Source organism: Vidua macroura, chromosome 27 (assembly GCF_024509145.1).
Source record: "Vidua macroura isolate BioBank_ID:100142 chromosome 27, ASM2450914v1, whole genome shotgun sequence".
Classification (NCBI taxonomy): Eukaryota; Metazoa; Chordata; class Aves; order Passeriformes; family Viduidae; genus Vidua; species Vidua macroura.
The window spans coordinates 1653319-1672349 of NC_071597.1; the positions used below are offsets into that span (position 1 = coordinate 1653319).

The 19031-nt window shown below is 54.3% G+C and overlaps 2 protein-coding genes across 5 annotated transcripts in view; one reads left to right on the forward strand and one right to left on the reverse strand.

The window, feature by feature from the left end:
* Positions 1-5945, forward strand: part of MAP3K3 (mitogen-activated protein kinase kinase kinase 3) — a 34829-nt gene extending 28884 nt beyond the window's left edge. The window contains exon 17 of the mRNA XM_054000026.1: positions 1874-5945. Within this exon, the coding sequence (XP_053856001.1) occupies positions 1874-2102 (229 nt within the window). The 3' untranslated portion in view covers positions 2103-5945. The remainder of the gene's footprint in view (positions 1-1873) is intronic.
* Positions 5946-7638: 1693 nt separating this feature from the next.
* LIMD2 (LIM domain containing 2) lies at positions 7639-18817 on the reverse strand. 4 transcript variants are annotated; one of them, XM_054000082.1, is made up of 5 exons: positions 18391-18817; positions 10935-11036; positions 9393-9437; positions 8830-8969; positions 7639-8370 (listed from the first exon to the last, which is right to left on the reverse strand). In XM_054000082.1, exons 2-5 carry the CDS (start codon positions 10974-10976, stop codon positions 8211-8213), a joined length of 387 nt encoding a protein of 128 aa, XP_053856057.1. In that variant the 5' UTR covers positions 10977-11036; positions 18391-18817; the 3' UTR covers positions 7639-8210. The 4 variants fall into 4 exon arrangements, with proteins under 4 accessions (XP_053856057.1, XP_053856056.1, XP_053856058.1 ...); XM_054000081.1 differs by having other exon boundaries at positions 10935-11071; XM_054000083.1 differs by lacking the exon at positions 18391-18817 and adding an exon at positions 12988-13068.
* Between the last annotated feature and the right edge of the window lie 214 nt (positions 18818-19031).

Below are 19031 nucleotides of genomic sequence, written 5' to 3' on the forward strand. Positions count from 1 at the left end.
TCTATCAAAAGAGCAGAATGGTCCTGTGCCAAAATGTTAATTCTGGGGGCCTTAAAAAGGTAAGATTATAAAACTGAAGTAAACGACAAGGACAAAAGGTCTGGTTGTGCCTCCACAGTAAAGCAGAACCTGTTTCCTGTACAAGCAGCGAGTGGAAACAGAGCTGAAATGTGTCTTGTCTGCAAAGAGTTAAATCCTGCAGACTCTCCCAGTTGGGATGCTTGGGGAGAAAGTGAAGCACGTGCCCTTCCCCCTGGGTTGGTGCAGTTGTGGATTTCCTCTTGGTGCTGACATTGGTCCATTCCCATCAAAGAGTCACTGCCATTGGCCAGACTCCAGTTCCTACAATCCCCATCATTATTTTGGGGGGTCAGAATTTTCCAGTGCAGCGCTGGTCCAGGGGTGGATGTGTATGGCCCAGAGGCTCAGAAACGTAACAAATCCATCCACCTGGCTCTGTGCCACTGCTGCAGGCCCCTCTCCAGTTTTCTTTTTCCTAAATAGCAGAATATGTGAGCTATTTGTTATTGCTGGAGTGACTTGACATGAAAAACATTCCTGCTGTTTGCTGAATATCTTAAAGAAACCGGATCTGCTTAAACGGTATAAATCAGTCTAAACAATAATATATCCCTGCTTGCTTTTGAGCAAACCCCCAGCACTTCAGCACACATGGTTTGCATTTTCTGTACTCTCTTCTAGTAAGCCTGAAATGGCTGGAAAACTGTAAAATTTTCACGTTGGATTTTAAACCTTGTCAAGAAATCAGTTCTTGCATATTCACTGCATTTAATTCCTTTCCTCCTCGTCTTGGCAGTTGATGCAAGTCTGCCTCTCAACATGTCTTTTCCTTGCACTTCACCTCAAAAGAAGGTTTAGTTTTAAGGTAGAGGAGGCAATTTTGCCTTTTTAATGTAAAGATGTGATAAAGCCACAGGATTGGATATTAAAAACTCACTAATGGCTTTTACTTAATCTGTGGCCTGGAGGAAGCAATTAATCCCTTTTTGAATAAACCCCAATTAGTGCAGTGGTAATGCAGCCATCTTCCCTGGGAAGGTGTTGGAGTCACGTCCCCTCAGAAAGGTGGCTCAGCCATGTCCCCAGAATCACGTCCTTGCCCTGAAGTAGCCTGCAGAGCCCCATTAACTTTACAAGGAATTTTTCCTTAAGGTAATGATGCATCTGTCCCACAGGGATTTAACTTACTGCCTTCCCAGTTTGGAGCTGTTACGACTTCAATTATTTTTTGACTGATGCTTGGTTTCTTGTGAAGTGGAGGTATTATTAGGTTATTTTTTTCCCAACGTGGGCATTTTGAGGCTGTGACTGAAAAGGGATTTTGCTGAAACTGCTTTGTGGGGTCAACAAGCTCTGAATCACTGAACCTTGAGTGTTAAAAGTCTGTTTTCTACCTTGCAACTCAGCAAGTTGAGCCTCTGAGCAGCCTGGTCTAGTGGAAGGTGTCCCTGCCCATGGCAGGAGGTTGGAACAGGATGGTCTTGAATGTCTCTTCCAACCCAGCCCATGCTGTGACACTGTGATTCTCCAAGTGCTTTTGAGCAGAAGCAGCAGCACCTGGAGTGCCAGTGAGGTCAAACGGTGCCTTCAGGGACGTCCCACTGGCACCTCTTGTCCCATGATAACACAAATGTTTCATGAGAGGAGAGTTTGAGCAGAGGGGAGCGGGACATGGCACTTTCCTGGCAGCAGGAAAAGCAGCTGTTGGCAGCTCTGGCTCTGAGTGGGGGCACACGCTCCCCCAGGAGCCGTTTCCAGAGCTGGACCTCGCTGTTGGTTCTGAGGAGCTCTCCCTGAGCACTGGGCATTACTGAGTGAATTCTCATTTGGTTTTTTCCTGTCTGCTTTCCAGGAGCCTCGGCTGCACCGTGGTGGAAATGCTGACAGAGAAGCCCCCCTGGGCAGAGTACGAAGCCATGGCAGCGATCTTCAAAATCGCCACCCAGCCCACCAACCCCCAGCTCCCCTCCCACATATCAGAACATTGCCGGGACTTCCTAAAGCAGATCTTTGTGGAAGCCAGGCACAGACCCTCTGCTGAAGAGCTGCTCAGACACCAGTTTGCACAGCTCCAGTACTGAATTACCTCCCTTGCTCGCAGCTCCTGCCGGGCTTTCCGTGCCCTGTCTTGTCTAGTTGCAACTGCCCGTTGTGGTGCTGCATCTTCAAAATGCCAACTCAGCTAGGCCTAGTCCTTTGGGAAGTTCTGCCAAGGAACTTAGGGTCTGCTCTCGTGCCTGATTCCTTCGTTTGCTGGACTAATGTTCATCCTACCAACAGCTGTCCAAGCAGAGCTGCATTTTTGCCCCAGGTTGCCTGGAGGTGACGTTGCAGCTGGCTGCGAGCTTTCTGCAGGCGCAGGAAGGGGAATCTGACAAGTGTCGTCACTGATAGAACACAGGAGAAAGCTGAACCCAGGTGGGAACTGGAAGAGCTCCACTCTTCAGCAAAACAGAAACGTGCACCAGCCTCCAGACCAGCTCTGCCTGTGGGAGTCCCTGGTTTTCCTCTCCTGGGGCTCCAGAGGCGTCTCCAGCACCTGAACCCAGCAAAAAGCCATGTGTCACGGAGCGTGCGCTCGCTATAGTATGGTATATTTTTCTTCTTGAGTATTCAGCATCTGAAGGTGTTCAGAAGATATTGATTCAAAAGTATGTGAATAGTGTTATTTTATAATGAACCCGTGAATTTGGGGCTGGGGGTGAGGGAGGTCTTTCCAGCTAAATGTCAGGATAATCAGAGAATTTCAGCAGAATGCAATCACTCCAGGGCCTGAGGGAAGGGCTCTCCCATTAACGTTGGAAAATCCGGAGCTAGGTTTGATCTGTCCCCGCATTAGGACAGTGTCAGTCAGTTTGTGTCATGCCAAACAAATCTCTGCTCCTGCTTCCTCTCTCTGGGCCACTGGGTCCAAACAAAACCCCTCTGGAAGGGAATTCAGTGGAATTCAGCTTCCTCCTGCATCTGTCTCTTTGGCTGGTAACTTTTTACCATCCTTTTAACCAAAGATAGTCCATCTGGTGCCCAGGAAATTACTTCAGAGTTTCTTTGAGCACATGGCCTAATGAGGGTTTCTTGGGGAGAATTACCTGGACACTTGTGTTGGGCACAGGAAGCTGGAATCAAGCTCAACCCTTTGCTGCGTGTTGTTTGAATTACAGGTGTGCAAGTGAACATTTAAGAGTTCTATAAAAATGTTATGGCCTAACTTAAATAAGCTTTTGTAGGAGTCAAGTCAAACAGGGAACCTCAGACAACATTTTAAATGGTTGCAAATATCTAAAATTACCTGGAGATCCCCATGCAGGTACCAGCAAAACATATCCAAGTGATTGTGCACTTGGAAGATAGCCTAAGTCAGAGGACTGAGCTATTTCTGTGCTGATTTGGGCACTAATAATCTTTATTTCACTCGTGAAAGACCAGCAGTTTATAAGTGCTGGGGATTCATGGAGTGATTGTAAGTTATCTCTGAGAAATGAAACTCAGAAAAGCAAATGTTAATTAACTAAAACATTGCTTTATAGGGCAACACTGAAGGTGTTCTGCTCTTGTATTGGAAACCATATTAAGGTTCCACACACCTCCACTCTTCTCCCCCATAAAAAATTGAAAATTGCTTCATAATGCAGTAAAATTAAGTTTTTAAGTGAATACTAATAGCAGGATAAGGCAAGTTTTAATGAAACCAATCTCCTTCAACACATGAAAAATACTGTGTTGAATTAAAAGAGGAAAAAAAAAGAACCCTAAAAGCCCCAACCAACCAAAAGTCCTGAAAAGCTTTAACGATATGAAATGTTTTTTCTGTGCCAAACCCAGAGCAAAGTGTAGCCAATAAAAACTGGTGTTGGTTTCCTTTCCAGGCTCCCTGCACTACTCCAAGGATGCACTGTCCCACTTGTGGGCACTTAGGGGATCCCTTTTATGAAAGCCCTTGTTCCATAATTTATTTAATTCTAGTGAGAGCACTTCAACTGATCTTTTCCCAACCAGGAACTCGACTCCAAATTGTCCAGACCCTTGGCCTGACTTTGGCCTGCACGTCACTGTTGCCATGAGGGGAGGCGAGGGCGCGACGCTCCCGCTCGGAGCTGGGGAGCCTCTCACAGCACTCTGCTGGGAGTGGGGGCCCATCCCTGCAGTCTGCATGACAAAAGTAGGGGGGGTCAGCACCGCTGGGGGCCCAGCTCTTCAAACCTTGCAACCTAAATGTACCAAAGACTGGAGTCTTCATCCCCTACCCATCACTTGCAGGAATCAGGAGCGCGATGGCATCTGCGGGGATTTCCCCTCTATCCTTGGCTTGTCCTCACCAAATCCAGACCTTCTCCCATGGTGTTTTTTTTCTCTTGCTGTCCCACATGCTGCGGTCTGGGAGAGAACAGGGCGTGAGGAAACGGCGGAACTTGTGTCAGAGCAACTCAATCCTCAGGAGCTGTCGTGGCTTTTACCTCACCCGCGTCACGGGAGGCGCTTGCAGAGCAGAGCGGGAGCAGCCAGGACTGCTGGGCTCCGTGCTGTCCCCGAGCTCCCGGCCCTTCCTGAGCTGGATGTGCCTCCTCTGTGCAAAGCCCTGCATTCCAGTCTGGGATGGGAGCAGCACCCGTTGTACAGCGACAGAGAACACGGGGCCAGCTCGGACTGGCGCGTTCGGCACAGGAACAAGCCAAAGCATTACCTGTATGTTTGGAGATGCACTTTTATGAATGTAGTTTATATCGCTCTTTTTTAGCTCTTTTTACATCATGTAAACGGTGATGCCTCATATTTTTTTTTTTTTTTTTAATTTATATCGTAAAAGATCATATTTGGTGATTTTTATATATATCGACTGTTACGGGGTGGGGGGGAGGCGGGGAAATTAATTTGACGCCTTTATGAATTTAAAAAGGAAAAAAAGCAGCTGGTTTTGCAGAGAATTTGCTGATGGTTTATAATGAATAGAGAGCCAAGCCAAAATGCCTCTTTGTTTCCTCACAGCCCTCTTGACTATGGAAAAGGAAGATCTGGATTCCTGAGTCCACTGCTCCGATGAATAACTCGGGGCTGACATTGATACCATGGGCTTTTAACAGCCCTGGCAGCAAAAAGAGTTTCAAGTGGACAGAAATGTAATTATACCTCAGAATTGAATTATATCTGGCCTCTTCATCCTGGCAGACTAGGAAAAAACTGGGAATAAACTCATTTAGGGGAGAGTGGAGGAGGAGTGCCAGGCTGACAATAAGCTATTGTGTCAATTCCAAATGTCATGTTGGATTTCCTGCTGTTCCTTCCAGGGAGGGACATATAGGGAATATTGAGTATTGGGATCTCTGATGGAAGGTGCTGCAGAAATGGAGAATGTTCTGTTTGACAAAGAATTTCTTACCAGAGTCCCAGTGTCCTGAAATGGTTAAAACTAATCAGAAAAATGTCCAAGGTTCCCATTGGCGAGGAACTTGGGGGAATGTGGCTGTCCCTGAGGTAGTTAGGAAACAAAGTAGTGACATTTTGGTCTTGGTGTGACGATTCTGTGCATTCCAGGTTATTTGCTTGTTCTCCAGAAAATCCCATCTTTGCCCATTCTGTGGCAGTTAGGCTGCATCAATTTGGATGGAGTTTTGGGGTGGGTTTTTTTTTTGCCTGATTTGGAATAATATTCCAAAGGACTGGGAGCTGCTCCAAAGAGTTCCCATTGACACCAGTTACCAACATAGACTGGCCAGGAGGGGAAAGGTAGGTGTGCCAGGAGCAGTTCAAAAAGGAAGAAAAGGATTGTGTTATCACCATAAATGATGCAAAGCAGGGAGAAGGGGCTTTAACCTGGATTGTGCAGAAGACCTTGACCCAGTAGTCTCTATTTACCGACCGGGGGCTTGCAGTGCAAAGCCAGGCCAATGTATCATTTTATTTACAATAAAATTATCATTTATATGAAAGCCTGTTTTGGTGACTATCCTTTTAAAAAGCAAAAATTTGGAGAAGGAAAGCCTCTGTATTGCAGACAAGTGGAAGATCCCGTGAGCTCCCTTCCAGAAATGGAGCTTCCCAGCTGAAGTGGAGGAATCTGGTTGGTCTTGCATTGACTGTAACAGTGACTTGGGGAGAATAAGCTTTGCTGTCCCTGAGTAGGGCAGGAAAATGGGTAACCACATCTCCAAACACTTTCAGGTTTGATTTTTTTTCAACTGTGCAGCAGCCTGGGAGCTGAGGGAATCGGGAAGTGAGGCCAGCAGGAAGCGGAACCGAGGGCTCTGCTTTCATTTTCTGAGCCTCTGAAGAAGGAAGGGGCCCCAAGCCTGTGGCATCACAGCCCCTCGGCAGGGCTGCTCAGGGGTGCTGGTTTTGGGGTGTAAATCTGCGTGGTGGGGGCAGTCAAAGCTCTTGGTGAGGCCCCTGAGAGCCTTGCCAGGGTGTGTGTGCACAGTCCCCGTGGGGGCTGCGTGTCCCCAGGCCATGCCCACCCAGGAGCCATTTGAAAAGGAGAATTAACTTGTCCAACATCAGGCTCCTGTGGTCATTGAGCCGGTGCTGTCCCCAAAATCACTGTCACTGTGACCATGAGACAACTCCACTGCTGCCTGGCTGTGGGTGCACACCCTGAGCCCCACCAGGGCTGTACTGAGCAGGGGGAGCACCACAGAGACCAGGGTCTGTTTGTGCCATCTCTTCCTCCTCTGGACTACCCATCCCCATCTTTCTCCCTTTCATCCTTATCTCCTGTTTCCATGGCTGTGTCTGGCTTCTCCCAGACAGGACGTGCTCGGCAGAGCTGATGGGATCACTCAGGGATGGAACAGGGGCTCTCACTGTTGATATCACAGGCTGTTTCTCTATGTGGGGGGCCCTGAAAAGCCCAATTCCTGCAGAATTGGAAAGACAATGGGGTTCCTGAGCACAGCTGTACAAAGTGTGCCTGGAGGAAAGAGGTAAATAATAATTAAAACCAGACTCGTGCACTTTCTCTGCTTTTCCTGCATTTGTGCCTCCAGCCTGGCAGGGCTTGCTGGGCTCATTAATTTGTATGGACTGTGCTATCCAAACCAGGGGAGTGGGTGTGGGGTGGGTCCAAGGGAGAGCCGTGAGGCCAGCCCAGCACTGATCCCGTCCTGCCCCTGGCACAGCCACTGAGGGACGGCACCTTGGCCACTGATGTGGAGGGGAGAGCACGAGACACGTCAGGGCAAAGGGGGGGATCTAGTCCTGGGGGATCCCCAGGCTTTTGAGGGTGCCTTTTGAGGGTGGTCCTGGGCTCCATTCGGAAGCTGGTGGAAGGTTCCAGCTGGGCTGTGCAGCTCACAGGGCAACACTGATGAGCAATTTGAAATCCTGGTGTGGTTCCCAAAAACCTGGGGGCTCCAGGGGGGCTTCTGGTCAGGGGCCTGCATCCTGGTCAGCTCTGCCCAGTCCTCATGGTGTGCAGGACCCCTCTGAGCACTCCCCAAAGAAGGAAGGGCTGCCTTTTTCCTTTCCCTCCCTCCCCTTCCCTCCCAGCCTCACTCACAGGTATCCAGGAGAATTTCCTCGATCCTGCATGGACACAAGCTCTTTCCACACTGCCTGGGCAGTAAGAGGCAGACCTGACCATTAGTCCCACCTCCCCAGGCCCTTGGGAACACAGGACAAGACAGGGAAGGCTGGGAAACCTTGTATTACAAAAATAAAGGCGCGCAGGTGAAGCTGCCGCGAGGCTCCAGCGCAGAACGTACCAGTGGAAGGCAAATATAAAAAACAGACATTGTTAAACCGTGGCAGGGCAACATCCTTAAGGCTGAACCATCCCAGCTGAACTGAGCTGATGTAAACCAAGGACCCTCCTTATCCAGAGCCCCAGCAGTGCAGGGCTGGTGTGGCAGAGCCGGGAGCTCTGCAGTGGCTCACAAGCTGGATAAGCCCCCCCAGCTCATCCCTTTTCCATGGTGACAGGCCTGAAATGGATCAACAGGGCTGGGGGTCCCATGGGGGCAATTGCTTCTGCTCTGATCTCACTGGGGAGAGGGGCCTGCAGAGAGAGGGCTTCAGGTCAGGGGGGCTGCACCCTGGTCACCTCTGCCCTGTCCTTACGGCCTGCAGGACCCCTCTGAGCACCCTCCAAAGAGGGGGCTCCCCCTCTCCCCCGCCCCAGGTCCTGCTCTACATCAGCTCAGTTAGCCCAGCTCAGCTCCTCCGGCTCCGCGGGGCTCCGGGAGCGGGGCTGGCCCCGCTCACGCCGACTTGGTCCCGCTCTCCACCTCCTTGTGCACCCACAGCTCCTTGTGCTGCTTGCGCCCGAAGCCTTCGTCGTAGTTGCCTTTACTCTTGAAGAGCTGCTGGAAGTGGGGCTTGCAGTAGAATTCCCCGTGGAGCGCAGCGTAGCTGCCCAGGCTGGGGAGGGAGGGCAGGGTTAGCAGGGCAGGGACACTGAGCCACAGCCTGGGGGAAGTGGGGGGGCTTGGGGACACCGGGACAGCAGAGGGGACAGCATGCAGGAGGGGACCCTTAGGGCCAACAGCTCCCTCCCACCAGCAGAGGCTCTTGGGGGCTGCTGTGAGCAGAGATGGGGGGGTCTCAGGGGAGCTCAGCCTCTGCTCTGAGTCCTCTAGAAGGAGGCTCTGGCTCAGCTCCGTGTTCCCCTGGGGCTGCTCTCAAGGGGAAACATCTCTCCTGCCATACCAGGCAGGATTTAGCTGCGACTTGGGCCCAGGTGTGCAGAGGAACCTTTGTTTTGCGGTGATGGGTGGGCTGGGGGTCTTTGGCTACTGGCCAAGCAAGGGGCTGTGATGGGGGGGGCACTATTTGGGAGGGTCTTGGCACCTGTCCCACCACGGGGACAGCCCGGCTCACCTGAGCTTGGTGTGGCAGTGCTTGCAGCAGAAGCAGGAGTTGTGGAAGACGAATTTATCGGCCACCAGCCGCTCCATGGGATACACGGTTTTCTGGCAGGCAGTGCACATCTCCTTCACCTGTGCCTTCAGGCTGAAGGACTGGCCAAGGGCAGAGCAAAGGGAGACAGAGGATGAGGAAGGAGTTTGGGACAACCTACATCCCTCCACTGCCCTCTTCCCTGCCCTCCATTCCCCAGAGCACTGGGGAGCAGGAAGCAGCCCCCACGTCCCTCACCCTCCCTGGGCCACTCCACTGATGCTGGGCTGGATTGGAGCTTGGCTCGTGGGCTTTTGGCCCTTCCACCCTTGCCAAGAATCAGCAGGATGAGGCCCTGGCACAGAGAAGCTGCCCCTGGATCCCTGGAAGAGTCCAAGGCCAGGCTGGACACTGGGGCTTGGAGCAGCCTGGGACAGTGGAAGGTGCCCCTGCCCAGGGCATGGGTGGCACTGGATGGGCTCTGAGGTCCATTCCACCCCAGACCATTCCAGGATGATTCTATGGTGTAGAAAAAGCAAAGGTACCTTGGAGCGCTGCACTGTGCTGCCTCCTGAGCTGCTTTTGGCCTCCTAAAAAGGGAAGGAGAAAGCAAAATAAGAGCTTGGCACAAGACCCTGACAAAACCCCTCTGTGACCTGCACCTGCAAACCACCACCTGTGGCTCATGCACATCTGCTCTGAAGGGCTGCTCCTGCCCCTTGGAGCAGGGCAATTAACTCCTCTTGCTGGAGGTGCACAGGGCTCGGGCAATGCTGCCCCGTGGGTGCTTGCCCGGGCTCAGGGGGCAGTGGCCCGGTCCCCCTGGCCATAGCTGGGTGCCCCTCACTGTCCCAGAGCCTCTTGAGGCAGAGGTTTTGTTTCCAGCTCCTCTGTCAGCCCCTCACGCTGGGGCTGTGCAGGAAACAAAGGAGCCCTGGGGTGTGGGCTCCAGCTGGGTCCCTGGCAGCCACCCCAGGAGTTTCACCCTTCTTGGCACTGATGGAAGTGCTCCCTCCTTCCCAAAGTCGGGATCCAAGGGGCAGTGGCGCTCCAGCAAGGTGATCAGTCAGGGCTGGCTCATCCTCCTCACGCCTTGTTCCCAAGGTCGGGGCAGTGTGACCCCAGGACATCCCCCCAGGATGTCACCCTGCTGTCCTTGTCCTTCCTCTGGCTGCAGTTTGGCTCTGCCTGCCCAGCACTGCCCCTCTCTGCCCCCAGGCTGATCCTCACCCTCCTCCCCCGTTCCTCCTGCCTTGTCCTTCCCCATCGTTTCTCCTCTGTATTTTTGGAAACAGTTTGTGTAAGGGACGCACAGGAAGCTCTCCCCTCGCCGAGCTGCCTCCTCAGAGGTTTCCCAGCTGCTCTCACTGACTGAGGTCAGGGACGTGATTTTCCTCTCAGTCCCACGAGGCTGGAAGCAGGAGCCAAAGTCAACAGCGGGACGTGGGCAGCGAGGAGGCTCGGGCCGTGCAAAACCAGTTGCATCCCTTGGCACCGGGAGAACGCCCGCAGGTGCTCTCCTGGGGTTAGGATTTAATATGCTTTTTCCAGGCTCAGCTGACCAGAGCTGAGGAAAATCTGCCTCTCTGAGCTGATACATCCGTTCCCAAGCTACAGCAATCCACTGCTCGTCACTTCTCGGCAGCCTCCTGGCCCGGCCGGCGCGCTCTCCGTTCCATATCTGATAGATCTTCCCTCGGGGAAGGGCCGTATCCTGTCCCAGCAGGAGATGTTCTTGAACCTTTATGTTTTTCCATCTCCAATCACTCCAGCCCTAAGCAGCTCGAAAGCTCTCAATTGTGATCAGGGAAAGCCATGGAAACACAAACAAACAGACAGCAGCCCGAGACAGCGCGGGCTGAGAGCTCGGGATGGAGCAGAGCCTGAGGCTGGCGTCCAGCGTGCTCAGCAAACAGCACCTTCTGCTGGAACATTCCTGTCCCCAGTTCTGTTGTCTGAGTAGCTGTGACTGTGCCTTTGATCACCCTAAAACGTCAGGTCAGGAACACGGCTTCTGTGGAGAACCCTCCCCCCCGAGAACCCAGACCCAGCCGAAATTCCCATACAAACCCCAGGAGGCCACGTACATGAGCTGGGGCTGGGCTGGCGGCTCCCGTGGCCTGGAACATGCTTCCTTTCCCCTCTCTGTCTATTTAATCCTGAGCTCCGAGTCCGTGGGTCGATGCTGCCTGCGGAAGTGTCAAAGACAGACCTCTTGCAGCACCTGGAAAGGAAATGTCATCAGGAGTGGGGCTGGTTTCATCACCAAAGCCAGCAGCTCTGCAGGAGCTGGTGTGTGCCCAAAGCTCCCTCCAGGGTCAGCTCAGCCCCCTGGGCTGGGGCTGCCTGAGGGAGCAGAGAGATTGAGGCACACGGAGCTGGACAGGAGATGCAGGGCTGGAACACCGTGATAGCAGCTGGAGGGTTTGGGGCTCTGAACAGCTGGAAGGTGCTCTGATGGTCTCTACTCCAAACCCACGCGTGGAAGCACCTGCCAGGCAATGACCCCAAGCCAGGGCAGCAAAACCAGCACCCCGTGTTTCACTAATGCAGCCACTGAAGGACTGGTGTTGCTGGAGGAAGGACTCTGGTTTTAGTCTAATTTTAGCCCTAGAAAAGTCTCGCTGATCACAGCTCAGCAGAGCAAGTGATGGGGATTTTGTCTTCTCGAGGAGCCCACGTCGCCTTTAGGCTGAGCCCCGTGTGATGTGCTGAGTGCCTGGGAGGATGAGGCTGACAGGGCTGGGACCCGCACAGGAAAGAAACACCAGCATTGCAAATCACCCCTTTCGGTAAAAAAAGAGCTAAAAAGGCACTGACAGCTCCTCAGGGGGTTTTCCCCACTGAACTTTACCTTCAAAACACCCGTGAAAGATGAGCCCTGGTTTGAATACAGAGGACAGAGTGTGGGGTTGGGTGAACACTGCCAAGGGAGGAGCAGAGCAGCGAAAAGGAGGGTGAAGGGGTGGCTCTGCAATGATGGGGATGAGCTGGAGGCTGGAAAACCAGCACCTGCCTCTGCCTGGGGCTGCTTTCCTTCCTACTGAACCCCCTTGGCCTCACATTGCCACCCCAAAAACCCTCCTGCTGCCCAAGGACTGGGCTAGACACTGAGAAAGCCCCAGGGCAGAGACACGTCAGGGTGGAGGGCTTGGGGCAGGGGCATCTCCTCAATGCCCACCTCACAGGGACATTTGCAGACACGTCCTCAGTTTCAGGGGGCTCTTTGGCTGCCAAACCCCCAGCAGCTGACAGCAGGCTTGAGTTGCATCCAGCAAAGCACCTAAAACTCATGGCTGCTTTCAAAAGACCTTTTCCCCAGGTCCTGGGCCCTTGGCGGGTGCCCCTCTCAGCCCTGGGGCTGCACAGCCCTGGCTGCAAACGTTTCACAGCCTCAGCAGAGGCCCAGCCCTGCTCTATCAAAATCATTTCCCGTCTCTCTGCGGTTTGGTTGTTATTTCCTGCTCGCAGGCAGCTGCTGCTGAACCCAGCATCTGCCGGGGGCCAGGGCGCAGCCCCACAGCCCCTCCCTGCCCCCATTCCCTGGGGCAGGAACCTTCTCTTGGTGCCTCCGGGCTCTGTCGGGTCCAACAGCCCAGCACAGACCCTGCAGGGAACACGAGGGACCCACCAAGCCTGGTGTCCCCACTCCACACGCGCCTCTGACACAGACACACATCCCTCCCCTTTTTCACCTGCTTTTCACCTTCACCCCAGCCTTTGCTATTTGTTATTTGCTATTTGTTTGCTATTTGTCCTCCCCCCTTCCCTTGCAGCTCATCTTTCTGCCCCAACCCCAGCCCTCTTCCCTCCCTCGGTTTTTCCAGACCCTCCACCAGGAGCTGCTCCAGTGGAAGGTGTCCCTGCACACGGCAGGGGCGTGGAACGAGATCATCTTTAAGGTTCCTTCAAGCCCAACCACTCGGGGCTTCTCTGATAAGCCCATTTTTACTTCCACCCACTATGTTTCTTTGCCCCAGCCCCCTTTCCCTTCAGTTCCCCCCCATTTCCCCACCCCGTGGCGGGATGTTTCCCACCCAGCCCCTCTGCCCTCCGTGCACAGACCCCTCGTGCCCGCGCTCTCCCGGCGGCGCTTCCAGCGAGCCCCTCGCTGCAGCTGCCCTTCAGGAGCTGCCAAACCTCCTTCCTGCTGCAGGGCAGGAGGCAAGAGCAGAAATCTCGAAGGGGAAGGGTGTGCTGAGGCAATAAGGGAACCAGAACTGGTGAGAAAGCACAGGAGGGATCCTTGGAGGCTCTGGGCTGCTGCCATTGCCCTTCCCAGCAGCACAGGTTGGTGCTGGGGCCCAAGGCAGCCTCCAGGAGAGGGGGAACGTGGTGACACAGTGCCTGAGGACACGCTGCCACACTGATGTCACAAAGCCTTGGCAAGGGCTCGGGAAGCCTCGGGGCTCGCTGGCTCTGAGGGGTGCAGCAGGCTGTGTGACAAAGCCAGAAGCTGTGCACCATAACTGCTAGATCTGACCTGTTCCAAACCTCTGGGCCCTGAAGTCCTTAGCCACTGTCACAGCCTGGCAAGAGCAGGAGTGAGGAGTGTCCTCCTCTCCAGGTCACGCCAGCAGTTTCAGGTTTTTGGCTCAGGACAAGGTGAGAGCCCCTTTGCCTTCCAGCCTCTCTTCATCCTGCCCCTCGTAGAGACTGATGGCTCCAAGCAGCGAGGAGCTTGAGGGGAGGAAGGCAACGCTGCTCGATCACAGAGCTTTTCCCTAACAGCCTCCTGCATCCCCTCCCACCTTCCTGCCCGACCCTGGGGCAGATGGAGGGAGAGGGAACATCTGGGGTGGCCCAAGGCAGTGCCCCGACCTCAACCTGCCTCTGAAGGATCAGGTTTCCTGCAGCCAGGAGGGGTGCAGGGAGCCTTTCCCCCTTCCCCTCTCCAGAGGGGCTGCCCCAGTCAGAGCCAGCCCGTTCCCAGTGGCCCCAGCCCGGTGGGTTTCCGGAGCACGGCGGGCGAGGGGCCCCTCTCTGTCAGATGGTTCCCATTAGCAGCCCTGGAAGGGTTTGTTTACTGCAGGGATCACTGCTCCATTGCAGGAGGCTCTCCCAAAGGCAAAGCACGGCGTGGGGGAGCCGGGCCCCCTTCCTCCTCCATCCTCGGAGGACGTGGGGTGTTCCCCAGAGCACGGCGAGGCACCTCGGGGGGGCTGCCAGGCCTTTCCCCCAGGAAATCCTGGGAATCCTGGGTGGCTGTGGGGATGGATGTCCACGAGATCCTGTGCAGGATCAGTGAAACCCACGCACAGAGCAGCACTGAGCCTCCAGCTCCATGGCCATCACCCCTCTCAGCTGGCCAGTGTGGGGAAGAGGGGAACAGGAGCTGGAAGAGCCTGTCTGGTGAGCCTGGGAATCACCCAGCTCCCAAGGCTCAGTTTCTGCAGTCCTGGGCTCTCACAGTTCACCCACACCATGGAACCAAGTGTGGTGCACAACCAGCATCCAACAGGCCAGGCCAGAGCCAGGCACAGCAGTGCCAGGGAAGGGGTGATGGAGAGAGCCCAGTGGCCACAGCTCCTGCTTTAGGCACGGAATCCCTTAATTCTGCTTCAGGTCTTGGCTCTTGTGTGGCTTTGAGCCAGCCACTTGACCTCACTGGTACTGGGGACCCAGGGCAGGTCCCTGCTGGCTTGGCACGGGGTGGAGGACTCCAGGGAGGAGAATCCAGACATTTCTGGGGACACCCCTACCCTGCTGGTGAGAGTCCTGGGGAGTGGGCCTGACCCTGCCTCACCCCATGGCCAGGAGCCACCTTCCACCAGCCTGCTCCACTAATCCCCTTTCCATCCACGTTCTGCCTCTTGAAAGGCTGCCAGTGGGCAGGAAATCTGCAGTGCTGAGGGATGCTGACAAGGAATAGTTGTGGGGAGGAACAGGGCTGCCTTTGTCAGGGCAACAATGGGGGACCCACAGGAGTGAGAGGGAGCCCAAGGGAAGCCCCTGCCCACCCGCTCCCCTCTGCCACTTTCATCCCTGCCTCCCCTGAGGAAGAAGTGCACAGCTCTGGAAGCACCAGGGCCCGGGGGACTGGGCTGGTCCCTGCCCTGCCTCTCAGTGAAGGGCCCACAGGCCAGAAGGATGCTACTGGGATTCACCTGCTTTCCAGAAGCAGAAACTGAGGCAGCCAGTTCCTGGGACTGTGGCTGTGTTTAGTGGCATCCATTAAAAATCCTGATCTGAAGGGAGTCTCTGCTCCCGGGGATCATGATTCAGATAGAGCAGAGAAGCACTGCAGAAGTCCTGCCAGGGGGATGAGAAGAGGCTTTTCCAAGCAGAGACAAATTCTCAGTAGCGCCAGACAAAAATTGCAGGTTGAGAGGTTGAGGCTGGACATTGGACAGAAGTGCTTCACTGGGAGAAACTTTGGAAGCCCTGCAGAAGGGACTAAGGAGGTGCAACATCAACCTGCTGTGAACAAGCACAACAGGCAAACAGAAGCTCATGGCCTCCCTGCCCTTGTCAGCTCTTCCCTAATCTCTCCCATAAACCAAGCTCCGCCTGGAAACATCAGCTCCTGCTTCCCTACACAAGTGTACATCCATTTACCATCAGACATGAGCTCTTCTCCCATCAAACATTTGCCTCTCAGTGGGATTCATAAAGAGCAACCACATTCAGGAGAAGCAGATTCCTTTTAACCTGTTCTCACCTGGTGGGCTCTCTGTTGCCACAGCCACCGTGGTGGCCTGATGCAAACAGGTGAGCTGGCCTGGCAGCTCCATGCCTGGGAGATCTCAGACCTTGGTATTCTGACACAAAACTCCAGCACCCCTGAAAACCTCTGGCCTGATGTATCCTTACATCCCTCCTTGCAGAAGAATCCAAGTGTCTTCCTTCCATTTTGCTCTCTTTTTTCCCTGTCCTTTTTCCTGTCTCCACCTAAAATAATCATTTCCTTGGGGCTCTATCACGAGGCCCTGTTGTTTCAGAAGTCATTTATCACATCTGAGGAAGACACTGAGCCAGCGTGACACGATCTGTGCTAAGACCACCCAGCATTTCATTCTGCTTCCCAACAGCACATCTTTGATTTCTCTTCCAGAACCTGTTCTAGAAACCAACCTTTCCTCGTACTCCAATTAACGGACCTGTAATTGCCTGTAATTTCCTCCTTCCTCCAACACAACCTCTCAGTGTTGATTTTCTCCTGTGGAACATCACCTGTTACTCACCAGACTCTGGACTGGCATTTCCTGTGGTGGAGTGCCCATCCCTGGAGGGGTTGAAGGGGAGGTGGCACTTGGGGACATGGTTTAGCGGTGGCCTTGGCAGTGCTGTGAGAATGGTTGGACACTATCATCTTAGAGAGCTTTTCCAACCTGCAGGATTCTCTGATTCCATGGGGTGAGCCCATCTCTTGGGCCCTGAGAGACCCCACAAAAATCTTTTGCTGTTTCATCACCTGCAGCTGCAGTAAGAGCAGGAGTGGGTCCAGCTCCAGGCACTCCAAAACACAGCACAACCCCTTTCCGTGGTCCCTGCCTCCACACAAGCCCTACAAAAGCCACTCTTTGCTGTCCAAATGCAGATTGTATAAGAAAACACGACCAAAATCATATTGGTAGTTAAATCTCTCCAAATGTCATTCTTTTTGAGCTGCCCCAGCTATTTTCAGCCTTCATCTCTACCCTTCCTTTTAGGATCCAAGGTGCTGTAGAGCCCAGCATAGGATCTGGTTCTCTGAAATCCACAAGATTGCAGTGGAGCAATGAGTGTGCCGGGAAAAGTAATCCCTGGAGAGGCACATCAGAGGATGCTGAGGCATCTTGCCACTGAAAACCCTGAGCTGGACATATGGAGAGGGTTATGGGCACACCACAGGAGTGAGAAATATGTCTAAAGTGTGCTTAACATTGATATTGCAATAATCCTTTTGTCCAGATTTAATGTTTTCCATCCCAGGGCTTTTGCTAAGAGCGAGGTAAGCACTGCAACACCCCCAGATGGCAGATAAAAATGACTTAACTGGGAGGGAAAAGCAGGCATGTCTTGGGGGAACGTGGCAGCTGCCTGGCAAAACCCTGCAAGAGCTGAGGGTGGGAAAAAAGGAAAAGAAAAACTTCATCACCCTCCAGGACCAGAGGAGTAGTTGAAGACTCCCAGGAGTTACCCACTGAAGGAAGCCAGAAGAGGAATTCCCCTCCCTAATGAGAAGTCTCCTGGGATTTTTGCTGACCAAAAAAGATCAGGAACCTGGTTTTAAGCTGCATAAGAATGAAGATGCATCCAACCACCTTGCAAAGGCCCAAGAGGTTGGTTCTGACAGACCCTCAGCTTGGAACCGGGAATTTCCTTCTTGCAGGACTCCCATTTAAAAAGGACATTAACACTGGGGCTGTTTCAGACTAAGCTTGGTCGATTGCCCTGCAATTATTTTGTAATCTACATTAATAATGCTGCAGATGTGCTGCTCCTGGCCTTAAACACACGGCAGCTCAGCTGAGGCACCAGATGTCTTCCCTGTGAGAGCCCTCACACGACGCCTTTGGTGGACAAAGCCCAGTTTTCAAGGCTGGATTATCAGCTTTTTTTCAAAACTGATACCCACACCATGAAAAAAAAAAAAAAAATCAGCAGAAAATTGATCATAAATATGATCTACAAGGTATCTTAGCTTGTTTGGAGTGATCCAAGGGGATTAGACAGATCAGCCTGGCCCAAAACACAGTAGTTACAGCACCAGACTGGGACTTGGGAGACCTGGGCTTGATTCCTAAATCTGCTGCTAATTTTGGGTGGTGGTGGATAAATAATTTCATTTTTTTCTGTTCCCTTTCCCCCCCCCCCCTCCCGTCGATGAAAACAGAGCTGCTCTCCTTTGTGAAGCCCTGGGAGATCCCTGGCTGTTAAGGGTTATGTCAGAGCCCAGGGCATTTGTGTTGTTATTAAATCTCACAGTCATGCAACAGCCTCCCCAGGGAAGTGATGAAAGACCTGTCGCTGGAAAGGTTTAAATGCAGCTGGATGAGGCGGCAGGAGACACAGCATCGGGAATCGGCAGGCATTACGAAGGGGGATAAGGGAGTCGGGATCTAACAGGTTTTTCTTCCATCTCTGCTCTTTCTGATCAGCTTAATAAAACGGATCTGTCCAGCCGCCCTCCGGCGTGTGCTGCAGCACACAACAAAGAGGGAGCTACGGCCCAAACGGGCAGCGTGAGCCCCCAAATCCGCCCCCAAACACGCACCCCCAGCCAGCACAGGCCTGCTCGCCCCACCGGCTACCCCGGGGCTCACTCGGGCACGGGGAGCTCGCCCCGCTCCCCCGCCGGCTCCGGAGCTCCGGTCCCTGCCCCGGCCGCAGCACTCGCCGTTCCGAGCCCGAGCAGCTCCGGTGCTGCGGGGCCGCTTCCCGGGGCTCTCCCCGCGCCTTCCTCGCTGCTCTCCATCCCCGCCCGCCTGCCGCCCGCTCCCCGCCGCCCGCTCCGGCTCTCGCCGCCCGGCGCGTTCGGGAGCCGCCGGTGCGGGCGAGCCCCTCGCGGGGCCGGCATTGTCTCGCAGCCGCCTCCCGCCGCCCCCGAGCCCAGCTCACCGCCGAGCAGGAGGGTCCGCAGGCAGGGCGGGGCCGTGCCGAGCTGTGCCGAGCCGTGCCCGGGGCTCTGCCGCCCGGTGTCCCGCCGCAGAGGCCGCGGCCGTGGAGCGGAGCCGCTTCCTGCGCTCGCAGCGCCGGCTCCGAGCCCTTTTATCGCGGGGCCGCAGCAGCGATTGGCTCTCGGCGTCGAACCGGCTTCCAGCCGCTCGCTCCTTTGTGTGGAGCCAGCCTCTGACCCCAAACCTTCGCCGCTCCCTCGGCTCCCAGCTCTCTCTCCGCGGTCTCCCGCAGCCTCCCCGATCCCGGAGCGACCCTTCCGCTTTCTGGCACGGGGTGCAATTAACCCCCCCCCCCCCACGGTAATTAGCTCCTCCAGCCTCTCTCCCGGGAGCTGCGTGTGCAGATTGGCTTCGCTCCAAGCTTTGGACACGGCCCTGGGCTCTCTCCGCGTGGCACTCACCCACCCCACTGAGGGATCCCGTAGCATCCCAAGGGATGCATCCCTCCAGCGTCTGCAAAAGCCACATTTCCCACACCTCACTGCTTGCATGGGAAGGATCTTATCAGGCAGCAGCAGGAAAGGATTCCAGTGCTCCCCACTCCTCACCCTCCAGAGGGGCAAAACTGCTCTGTGATGGTTT

Bases quoted from the DNA above. Each gene is read 5' to 3' on its own strand.
- LIMD2 (XM_054000082.1), bottom strand. From the start codon at position 10,976: ATGTTCCAGGCCACGGGAGCCGCCAGCCCAGCCCCAGCTCAT. The intron at 8,970-9,392 runs GTACCTTTGCTT...GCCCTTGGCCAG, and splicing joins GCACAGTGCAGCGCTCCAAG to TCCTTCAGCCTGAAGGCACA. The intron at 8,371-8,829 runs GTGAGCCGGGCT...CTCCCTCCCCAG, and splicing joins CACTGCCACACCAAGCTCAG to CCTGGGCAGCTACGCTGCGC.